Source organism: Passer montanus, unplaced genomic scaffold, assembly GCF_014805655.1.
Source record: "Passer montanus isolate IOZ18808 unplaced genomic scaffold, ASM1480565v1 scaffold8, whole genome shotgun sequence".
NCBI lineage: Eukaryota > Metazoa > Chordata > Aves > Passeriformes > Passeridae > Passer > Passer montanus.
The window spans coordinates 13,636,271-13,648,354 of NW_024373256.1; the positions used below are offsets into that span (position 1 = coordinate 13,636,271).

Sequence of the window (12,084 nt, forward strand, 5' to 3'; positions counted from 1 at the left end):
ATGCAGGTAGCCTCCCTTCCTGGCCTTTGCTGAAGAGAAAGAGGTTGCCCTGCATGTGTACTTGAATAACAAGGCATGGCTTGTGTACAAAGCCTTCATAGATCCCTGAGCAGACTGCCCTCTGAAAAAGCTGGTGTGATTAGGTGATCCTTCCTGGTGGAATTTGCAAGTGTCCAATGTACCTCAGTGCAACACTGGAGGTTGTTTTTAGGTCCAGTGCTATGAGCAACAGCTGTTTCTTGCTTCACCTCCCTCCCTCTGCAAACGTGTTGGAGGGATGTTAAAGTAAGCTTAGAATGGGTGAGCTCTGCTACACATCCCTCCCTGTTGGAAGAGCAGAATCCTATTTTGACTAAGAAAAATGCCATCTTGCTGTCTTACTGTCTAGGTATTGCTTTTAGATTCTCATAGAATGACAATGCTAAGCAGCTAGCCCGTGGACTCCATAAACCCTGATGGAAACTGGACTTCTTCCATACAGTCTCATTCCCTCCCTTTTTCTCTAACAGTGTCATCTTAATTACTCCATGAATTCCCTTTTTCTTGCAGTTATGAGTCAAATTGTTCATGGCTCTGTCAGTGCAACTTAGTGTGAACACTTCAATTCTGTAGCCTATGGTTGAGGCTGGCGCTCCAGGCAGAGTCCTGGTCAAGGTTGTGTCCTTCTAACTTGACTCTCATTTTTCCCTCACAGGCATGGGTCGTGGAGAGAGCCTGTTAACCCCTACTATGTCAACACGGGCTATGCTTTGGCACCAGCCACCAGTGCCAACGACAGCGAGCAGCAGAGCATGTCCAGCGACGCCGACACCATGTCCCTGACAGACAGCAGCGTGTAAGTAACTGCTGGGACAGCCACGTGTGGCTGCAGCACTCTGCTCTTGGGTTGTTCTGGGAGAGAGGTGTGCCCGCAGCTGGCATGGGAGGGAATGTCTGAATAGGCCATGACAAGATCATTCTCACTGTCTTTTCAGTTACTTTGTCACTGTGCAGGATACTCAGCCTTGCCAATTCTTGTGAACGTTTGCAGCATAAGATATTTTAGAGCCATCTAAAATAAATGGTGTTCAGTCAGAGTTTCTGCAGTGTTTCTTAAGCCAGGTGCAAGAACTGGTAATGTTGAATGACTTTGTAGTAACTGATTTGAGATACATTATCTTCTGAATGTTAGACAAAGCCTTCTGCTTACCTGGGTATTTCTCTTGAGATTTTATGCTGCCAAATTCTCAGAATCACAGAATGGGGTCAGGTTGGAAGAGACCACAGTGGGTTATCTGGTCCAACCTCCCTGCTCAAGCAGGGTCATCCTAGAGCAGATTTCACAGAATTGTGTCCAGATGGTTCTGAAATACCTCCATTGAGGGAGACTCCACAGCCTCTCTGGACAATCTGTTCCAGTGCTTGGTCACTGCAGTGGGAAGAAGTTCTTCCTCATGTTCAGGTGGAACTTCACCAGTTTTTGCCCATTGCCTCTTGTCGTGTTGCTGGGCACCACAGCACAGAACCTGGTCCATCCTCTGAAACCTCCCAGCAAATTATGGCCAGTGATGAGCTCCCTCCTCAGCCATCTCTTCTTGAGGCTAAACAGGCCCAGTTCCCTCAGCCTGTCCTCATAAGAGATGCTCCAGTCCCTTCGTTGCCCTCCTCTGGACTCACTCCAGGAGTTCTGTGTCTGTCTTGTCCTGAGGAGCTCAGAACTGGACACAGCACAGCAGATGGAGTAACAGCTCAGTCTGTGATTGCTCTGCAGTAGGATTGGTGACTGACCAGTTCTAGTTTGTCTAGTGACCACTGCACTTTAACACAGCTTGTGCTGATAATTCCCAGCCAAATATGTTTTCCCTTTCTGTCTCTCATGACAGCACCCTGTATCTCACCCACAAGATGCTTTCCTTAAAGATGGTCTGCAAAGAAAGAAAAAAGGGGTTATGAGATTTTGTTGTGACTGCATCTCTGTGATACAAAAAAAAGGATTTGGGGAAAAATATTCACTGTTTGGTCTGGTTTTTAGTAGTGCAAATGCAAAGTGTCTTTCTGTAGAGTAGAAACTCTTTGATTCTTCAGGTGAGAGATGACAGGTTTACAGAATTAGGAGAAGATTTTATTAATGGCAGTGCTGTAAACACAGAGTCCTCCAAGAGGCTCATTTAGTGTCACTGTGAGTGTCAGCAGCTGTCAGACCTTGTTGGAGCAACTTCCCAGCCTGTGCCATGGATGCTGTTGCTGGGTGCTGCCACAGTTCCCCACCTGCCAGAGTTCATACAGTGACACAGGGAGTGTGCACGTGGCCAGGGGGTTTCTGTGTCTGTGGTGGTCGTCCTGCCTGAGCCAGTAGCTTGCTCATCTCTGGCTCCACGGAGGCTTGGGGCCATGTAGAAGCAGCTGCAAGTTCATTCTGCACCCTGACACCAGCTCCTCAAACATTATGTACAAGGCAGACCTTGGCCAAAGGGGCCTGGGAGGAGGAGGATGCCCCCAGGACAGAACCCTGTAGAGGACCACTAATTAAAGGCTCCATTTGATACAAATCCAGCTGCTCTGCCACATCCTTCTGCAATTCTTCATATGCATCAATTTATATGGAGGAATGCTCTGAAGCTAGCAGGAGTCATGTAACTTCTTGTTATCAGAAGAGACAGATGTAAGAACTCTTCAAAATTAATTAGCTTTTAGCACTTCCTCTCCCACTGGTCCAGCGGGCTCATGGGGCTGCACTGATGGTTATACCTGTGATAAGTTGTGAAAGTTTATGCCAGAGTTCTTCACCCTCCTAGTTTTTATTTCACTAGACACAGTTTGTTTTTTGCACAGGCAGAATAATTTCTTACTGGCCATCCTATGCTTCTTTTTCCTTTAGGCATTTTTTCCCTCCCATGCCCACCATAGGCTGCTTCTAGGACTTTCATTACCACTAATATGTGCACTGCCTTCTGCTAATAACTAACCCAATACTAGTGGTTCATTTTAAGTAAGTTTTGAATTTCTTAAGGGTGAACCATTCTTTCTATACCTCTCAAACTGGATCCATGCAGAATCCAAAATTGGGATTCTGGATGTACAGCCTTGACCTTTGGCTTACACAGATTCTGGCTGTTTTCAGCACTTGCTCTTCATTACATGATTTAAAACTCCAGCACCAGATTTTACTCAGATTTTACATGGCACTGCTGAACCTATCTGCCTCCTGAGTTTCAAAGGAATTTTTGCAGAATTGCTCAAGGCAGCAAAAATGAAGAACAACCAGATGAAGTTAAAGTAGGGACTCCTGCTGCTTGACAAGACTTACATGTCTCAGTGCTTTGAATTTAGGCCTTCTCTGAGGAAAATGGCAATAAAAGCCTCATTTGCTGATGAGCAGGGTTCTTCCCTCTGTGTGCTGTTTACACACAGCAGTCACACTCAATAATGAAGAAATCTGGCTTCTGCTCCAAGGCAGCACGTGAACGAGGTGTGATCCAAGGCACAAACCTCCATCAGACCCTCCATCAGAGCAAAGTCTGTCTGGACGATTGGGATGCAAACATTGGCTAACTGAGGAATGCTAATAAACCAGGAGAGCAAAGCATGATCTTCAGTGCTGGCCAGCTCTGGCCAGCAGAGAAAGCAGGCACAGAGCATTTGCTCCACCACTTCCCTTCCAAGCTTTGATGTTGGATTGATCCCAGCAACATGGGGTTTGGAAGTGGCTGCATGCAAAGCCTCTAGCAAAGACCTGAGCGATGCTGTGCCTGTCTCAGCTCCTGAGCTGGGGCGATATTTTGGAAGCAGCCAGCTCACCAAACAGATCGTAAAACTGTGATGTTACAAGCACACTTACCTAAAAAGCCAGCTTTCAACAGGATGTCTTTCCAAGCACTGTTAAATATTATTGTAATGGGTTGAATTTATATAACAAGTATGTTATCAGTCCCTGTTGTTTGAGTAATTTGCTTTTGAGTGGCTTGAAAAACATTGCTCTTAAATGCCTGCGCTCCGCTGATTATTTTTCAGTCTTCCTGTGTCATAGGAATTCCTCTGCCCTTGTAGGCAAAACAGCTCCGGTCCTCTCTGCTGAAACCTGTTTTTATAATCAGCAGGGCAGCTGTGTTGTTTTAGCTGGTTTGTGTGGAGGCAAGGTCTGGGGAGGACACGGTGAGAGGCTCTGGCGAGCGCTCGCCCAGCTGCAGGTGGGGTCGAGTCACCACTGATATTCTGTGCAGGGTCAGTGGTAAGGCAGGGATGTGGGGCTCTGCCTGCCCCGTGGGCTGCTCAGAGCCTGCTCCAGACTTGCAGCAGCATTTCCAGCACAGTCCTAAACTGCTCTTGTCTCATAACCCTTGCTGAGGATAGCATCTTCCCAAGTGGAGGAGGTGAGTCTGTGGGTGGGAGAGGTTGTCACAACAGAGATGCTTGAGGCAAGTTAAGGCCACTGGAGGTAGGAAGGCAGCAGCTGAAACCATTAAATCGCCATGTGATGTTCCAATTCAGATGCAAAAACACATTAGATCCATATCTATCTTGATTTCTTCAAGAGTTTACATGGTAAACAGGAGATAATGTCTCCTCTTCAGCCCGGTGTTGTGCTCCAGCTGAACAATACTTCCTCTTGGTATTATCAGGTGTCCTGGCTTATCTTAGTTGGGAGACAGCTTTGCCTTTCCCCAGGCACTTGGGAAGCTCTTGGTGCCTGTGGGCTTGGCCAGAGGGATGCTCCTTCTTCCCCAATTCCAGTCAAACCTGCTCCAGAGTAGGGATGGACAATCGCCCCTGAACAAAGGGGTTTAGGACAGTGGTTATTCCTTCAAAAAGTCTTGCAGATTAAATGCTACTCCTTGGATGACTGGCCTTTAACCAAAATGCCTGGTGATTTTCCTTCTTTACCTGAGAAAAGTCTCTTGTGACAAAAGTGCTTTGATAAGAGTAATTGGTAGAAAATACCAGTTTGGCTGTGTATTTGTTTCCTGTCTTTCCTAAGGCTAGTGATCCAGAATTACCCCAGGTTTTCCTGTATTTAAACAAGTTCTGCAGCTTTTTAATTTAAAAGATCCCAAATTATTATTTCCAATGTGTTAGGCATAATGATTGGGTTTGAAACCTGTCTAGAGGGGCAAAGATACCTCTTGTCAGAAGAGTCCAACTGTGCAGAGCCACAGCCAAACCAGAGGCTCTTGCAGGTTAGTTTGGAGAGGAGAGAAAGCCTCCACATTTCCCCAACAGTAAACTCATTGCATTATCATTAAATAAGCAATAGAAATACTCTTCTTCCCTCATTGCATTTCAACGCTGAGCTTTCTGATGCTAAAGAATAATTTAAAAGATCCCAAATTATTATTTCCAATGTGTTAGGCATAATGATTGGGTTTGAAACCTGTCTAGAGGGGCAAAGATACCTCTTGTCAGAAGAGTCCAACTGTGCAGAGCCACAACCAAACCAGAGGCTCTTTCTCTCCTCTCCAAACTAACCAGTTTGGAGAGGAGAGAAAGCCTCCACATTTCCCCAACAGTAAACTCATTGCATTATCATTAAATAAGCAATAGAAATACTCTTCTTCCCTCGTTGCATTTCAACGCTGAGCTTTCTGGTGCTAAAGAAAATCACGTGATGAAACAAGGAAAAACAGTTTGGGAAAGTTTTATTTTAAAAGTAGATGTGCTGTTAAAAAAAAAGTTTAAATTTTTTTCATATATATATTATTTCTCTATCTATTGAAAATATCTCAAAGCAAGCTACCTGACAAAAGGAAAACAAAAGTATGGTATTGGTTTTTCTTGCTTTCCCCCCATCTATTGAATAAGGTTTTGTTGGGATAAAATTAAAGTGCTTATCTTTGAATTTGCTTCCTCTGGTTGAGTTGGCACAGTACATTGAACGAAGGAATGTTCCAAGTTCAGAGGTGGCATTGGGGAATCTAGTTAAAATGACATCAAAGGCAGCACAGCGGGGCTGAACATGTGTTTGAAGCCGGATAGATTAGAGGCCATTATCAGCCTTTCGCTACTGTGCTGGGAACAAAAGTCGCTCTTTCCGCTGGGACTGCTGCTGGGGAGAATTAAAAAAAAAAGAGAGAGAGAGAAAGAAAGAAAAATTGCACTTTCTAACATAATGCCGAGTTCCCTGCGAATGGCCGTGTGGCTTTAGTGTGCGAGTTGTGTTCTGGCACCCGGGTTTTGTGCGCTGGTTAAGCTGAAATGTTGACTATTGATGCCGACAAGCAATGGCTAAAATAATCCCCCAGGTTTTTCATTTTTCCCTCTGAAAACTTGCAGTTGTTTTGTTACCATCCAGTCTAGAAAAGGCCGCGTCACAATGCAGTGAAACTCTTTAACCGTTGCGATTCTCATCATTAAAGAAAATTAAGCCACCTAATGAACACTGTCATGATGCCTGAACAGCATCGTGGGGAAGTTGTCCTGTTCTCAAGCCATATCCCTGTAGCACAGCAGAGATGATGCTCCCAACACACTCTTCCTCCTCCTCCTGCATTACCTGCAGCCACTCACCAGAGCTGTAATTAGCTTGGCTCATTCTCTGTTCCCTCGTTTGTCTTCCTGCTAAAAAGCACTTGTCATTAATCATGGGGTTTGTTTTATTTTATTTTAATGGTGTTTCATTTTGAATGCCTGGGTTATTGCATGAAATTAGGTTCTTCTGATGTAGGTTGGTGGTGATTCTGCCTGCTCCCACATTTCCAGGGAGCCAGCAGGGCAGCCAGCATGATGGGAACGGGAATGAAAGCTGGTGGTGGTCATCCTCACACAGGCTGGTGCTTGAAACTCAGGGGGTTTGCAGGCAAAACACCACAGTGAATTGTGTTTCTCTTGCCAAATGGCACCTTGACTTTAAAAATCTGTGGGTGAATGTGTTTGGTTTATGTTCTGGGGAAGCAGCTGGAGAGGGGGATAGGTGTTAAGGACATTTGGCCTGTGCAAACATCTCGTGTTGTGAGATGTGGCAGGACTGGCTCGTTTTCACAGCTCAAAGGGATGCAGAGTTGGTAGAAGATGTGCCTGGGAATTACGTGGTAGCTGGGACAAACCAAATCCCTCCATTCACTTTTACCCACCTCCGTAGCATTGCGTGGCCCTCCCAAGCAGTTACCCCTACTGAGTCAGAGAAATGTATAAAATGAAAAAGCTCCAAATTGTCAAGCTCCAGAATGGCATTTGTTTTTGAATTTGTTGATTTTCACCAGATAATACAAGGTCACCAGGAGGTGGGTCTGTGTGCTTTCATAACTGGGCTCCACTCACTCATCTTCTCCAGGTCCTTGTGTGTGAGCAGGGTGGTGGCAATGGAGAGAACAAGAATGCATTTCCTTTCTTTGCCTGAAGTCACACTTACACAGCAATGCTTTGCCATTTGGGGTGTTTAGCAAAGCCTGGTGCCTCTGACCCACTGACCTCTGTGTACCAAGGATTGTGGCCACCACATTCTCCTTCCTCTGCAGAGACCTCTGTCACCACCTCTTTCAGCACAGGCACAAAGCCAGGCAGAGCTGGTTCACTTGGATGTGACTGCCCATGACTTCCCTTCCTAACCTCACCCAGCCTCCTCTGGGGAGGGGGCTGATTCTTCCCTCCAGCAACTCCAGTATCAAGCCCATAATTTCAGACTGAGCTAGAGATTGCCTTGGGAGCAGTGAAGCCTATACCCCCTTTGATAAGCCATTTGAGCAGCTGTCACGCTCTCTTAAAAATATATACCTTGTTCCCTGACTGAGCTCCCCTTGGAGTAGATGCTCACTGAGCTCCCACTCCTCCTTCTCCCCCCTCTCTTAGCTTGCCCTGTGGTTTAATGTGTACATTACAGACTCTTTATAGAAATCAACCAACTATAAAAGGTACCAGGATGCAGTCCAAGTCCTTCTCCCTGCCCTCTGCCTTGAGCAGCAGTCGCAGCAGCCCTGCCTCACTCTGCTCCTGGTGGATGCTGTGTAAGTCCTCCTGGCCCAAATGCCAGAGCTTTTTTGGTTCAGAGATCTGCATGAGCATCGTTCCCTGCATGGGTACTCTGGGCATGCAAACATGAAGGGGTTTCCTACGGACCACTCTGTGTCAGCAAGGCTTGAGTGAACATTACATGTTAGAGAAAGGCACTAAAGCAGGGTGTGGTGTTGTTTTATTCCTGCAGGGATGGGATCCCACCGTACAGACTCCGAAAGCAGCATCGCAGAGAGATGCAAGAAAGTGCCAAAGCAAATGGACGCGTGCCACTACCTCACATTCCTGTAAGTAGCATTATCTCCTTCCCAGGGGTAAATATGCAAAATATGTGAGATCTCTAGCAGACAGTTGCTCTGCTCGTGCTTGAGTTTAATCCCCCTTAGTGCTGTATTCACTTGGGGGTGCTTCAAGATGACATACATTGTGCTAAGAAAAGGTTTGGAGCCTTCTGCCAAACTCACCATTCTGGGCTGCCCAAAACACAGAATTTTTCTTAACCATTCAGTCAGTAGCTGATTGTTTCTCCTGGATAAGAATGGAAGCACTGGCTGGTGTTTATCTGCAAGCAGTTCCATGCCCTCGGGTGAGCTGGAGGTGTTTGTGGAAGGTGTAGGAGGCTGTTGGACACGGAGGCTGATGCAGCTCTCAGACAAGGTCAGTTGGGGAGAAGTGCAATGGTCCCCAGCAATATTTCTGCACTGAGCAGCAAAAGGAGCTGTAACCTGTTCCCAAGGACTCAGCAAAGCTCACTTGGGGACACAAGGCAGGAGGAAAAAAAAGCTGCAGGAGTAAGTATTTAATTTATCTGACACTGTCTCTTTGGTTGCTCCAGGTAAGCAAACAGCCTTTGGAAGATGAGCACAACTGCTAGGGGTCTGCATCACCATCTGCAGCTCTGCTTATTATTGTTTTCTTTTTCTGAGAAGTTACAGGTGACATTTACTATCTAGTAGGGAATAAAGGTGCTTCTTTTCCCTTTGGACAGCTGGACTCCAGCACAAATCAAATAGGGAGAGAAAAAGCCTCCATCTGTTTTTTCCAGAAGTGTCTTCAAACTTGACGCAGCTGTTCCCATCCTGCCTGCTCAAAGCAGCACAATACCAGCAGAAATACACCCTTGTTTTAATCTGATTTAAAAGAAAAAAAAATCCACACCAAAACCACCACTCTTTGTTTTGCCTTTTAAATTAGATTATTTTCCTTAGATTTAAGAGGGTCTCCTGTGCTTTGATCACTGGGTTGACAATAAAAGCCCTGGCTGCAGACGCTCATAGCCATCCTAGCTCAGTCACCTCTCTTTTCACACAGTTGCTTTCACAGTGTGGTTGCTGTTGAAAAGGCTGGCTGGGTGCCTTTTTATTTCACTTGATGCCGTTTTTACTGTAAGCATGGCTTTGTTAGAGTTGAAGTTTGAAAGCTTGGCCTTTATTTTTTGTTGTTATTGTTGTTGCTGTTCCCCAACAGTGGGAACTACTGACTGAATATTCTCTGACTTCAAAGCTTGTCAGTGGCTTTACCTTTTGGATAAAAATAATAGTGGCTTTCTGTCGATGGTGTGCACTGGCAATGCTTCGATGAACTGCAGGTTATAAACTCAGAGTATGAAGCATTAAATATGTATAGTGAGCTCTACTTTAACGAACTTCCATCTGCCAAACATTTCTTTTGTTGAACTGAATAAGTGTCATTCCAGCAGCAGTTCCTTGCAGGCTAATTAGTTTTACTTAGCATTAAATTTTATCGACCCTTTTGGAAACCAGCTTTAAGAACGGGGTAAAAAACAAGGTTTCAATTGCCCACCTGCTGCTTATAAATTTTTATATTATCCTATTTACCTACACAGTCTTTTAGAATTACATATTCCTCCTAAACTACACACAGACACTTCACAAGGAATTTTGTGAAACATCCACTGTTCCCATTAGGTTCTGCACTGTAATTTTAAGTCCCAGGGGAAAAGGCATCTTGACACATATTTATATGGGAGCCGAGGACTGAGAAGTTGGGTTAGTTCTAGTCTTTCTTCAGGGAATAAAAGTTTAGTTCAGACACTCTGGCACCTCCTGCCAGCCAATTACTGACACAGAACTGGCATCGACTTCAGAGAGGCACTGTTCTGCCCTCTCTTATCAATCAGCCAAGAAAGGAGAAGGTAATTAGACAATGTGTTTTGACAACACCAGTGTGAAATGTTATAAAGTTACTCTTTAAAATTCAGCTCTAACTGCACACTCTTTGAATTAAACAGCACAAATTAGCAAGGAGCCATGCAAATGTTTCTTCAAGTGTTGCTTTCTGAAGCCAGTGGTTGGGCTATCCCACAGCCCGTGGCTGAATCAGGCTGGACCTGGGGTTAGCTGCTTCCAAACGTGTGGCAGTGATGAAATCACAACCTCGGAGTGAAGGTCTTTATGGACTCCTATCTGCAGCGTAGCCAGAGTCCATGCTGATAGTGCCTGCAGAATGCACAGCATGTTTTCCTACTGATAATAGGGAACCTCCTACTTCCGAAAGTCATTTCAGGAGTCCTTTACAGACCTTCCCGTTCCCTGACAAATGAGTTATGGGGCTATTATGCAAAATTCTGAAAGGACTTATATTGCTTTTAATAGCAGCACTTGTAGTTAAGTCCAGAAGCTATAAACTGCAGTGATTATATGTTCAGAGGAGGCTGCCCGCTGGTCCCAGCAGCCGTGCTGCCTCCAAGTAGTGACAGCGTGTGCTAGCTATGTGGAACACCCTCTTCAGCAGCAGGACGTGTATGGATGGCCCTGATCTGCATCTTCCACACTTAGCAGCTCACATCTTCCACACTTAGCCAGTTACCAGTGCTCTAAGTTTGGAAAAGTTGTGTTCTGTGAAGTGGCGCTCTGCCCAGGAATGCAGTGGGGGAGGCTCTCCAGCAAGCAGGGAGACCTCTGCTTTGTGCCTCTGGCAGGAACACATTACACAGAGAGTGAGTGTTGCTTTCATGTGGTTTTCCATTCCTCTCTTGGATTTGAGCAGAGTCTTGGAGCACCAAGGAAGGCAAGAGAAGCAAGTTCCCAAAGAAAGGGAGAAAGCCCAGAGCACACAGAGCTGTACCTGGCTCTGGCATTCATCCGTTCCCAGGAGAGGATGGGAGATCCTCCTTCTCCACAGCAAATTCAGAAAAATCCAACCTCAAGCATTAAGAGCTGGTGTTTGGTTGGTTTGTTAACTGCATAAAGAATCCATTTTGTGTTGTTCTTGCTGTAGCTTGGTCATGGGGTGGGAGCTCTCCTGTCCTGTCGCACAATCAAGGGTGCTGCAAGGTGGCTTTTGAGGTGTTCCTGAGTGGAACAGAAGGTTGTGAGTGACCACTGGGCTGTGCTGTACAAGTGAGGAGTGCACAGGAGGAGCCTGGTCTCGTGCTGCCTGGATAACTGCAGCTAAATGAGCTTTCTGCTCCTGTGAGTTGGGAACCTGCTTGGAATTCCCATTGGCTGTTTTATGCCATTTTCCTCAAACAGCAGGACTCCTTGCTAATCCCTGAATACTGCTAAACTGGATGCTGAAATCCAGCTATCTGTGAGCACTGCCACAAGTTTTTCTGGTATGGAAACACCATTTATCCGTTAAAAATTTATGTCACAGAGGAATGCATTAATCTAAGAAACGTGGAGGTTCAGAAGTTCTTTTCTCTTGGCTTCTCTAGCCTGTCATCTTCCTTTCATTTCCAAGACTGACTTGTGATCTAACAACAGCCCCTCAGGCATCATGGAGGCATCAAACCTCTTGTAGAAGAGGGAGATTTACCAGCACAGAATTCTTTGGCCCAGTCACATCTGTCAGAAACAGTTCAGTCCAAACCACAGATCCCTGGAGCTGCTTAGCAAACCTCTACCCAGTGTAATGTTGAAAAGCTTCCTGTTTCATCTTGGAGCAGTTGAGGCTGATGCTTCCCAAGGGGAACCTGCAAACTGCAGTGGGATTCTTCCCTTTCAGCCTTTTCACATTTCAGATGCTTGTGTGTTCTGGTGTGCAGCTTGGTCCTTAAACCTCTGTTTCTCAAGGAAGGTGAAATCCGTCAAAACCCAAGAGCTGCATCCTCATGGAGCAAAATCCATGGAATTCCCTCTCCATCAGCTGCACGAAAGAAGGGGAAAACGTGAGGGCAGCTGCCTAGTGGAGCTATTGGAG

The 12,084-nt window shown here is 45.7% G+C and overlaps 1 protein-coding gene across 3 annotated transcripts in view; it reads left to right on the plus strand.

The window, feature by feature from the left end:
- Positions 1-12,084, plus strand: part of AXIN1 (axin 1) — a 77,509-nt gene that overhangs the window by 44,798 nt on the left and 20,627 nt on the right. For all 3 annotated transcript variants that reach the window (XM_039731982.1, XM_039731983.1, XM_039731981.1), the window contains exons 3-4: positions 695-835; positions 8,111-8,207. In XM_039731982.1, the coding sequence (XP_039587916.1) occupies positions 695-835; positions 8,111-8,207 (238 nt within the window). The remainder of the gene's footprint in view (positions 1-694; positions 836-8,110; positions 8,208-12,084) is intronic.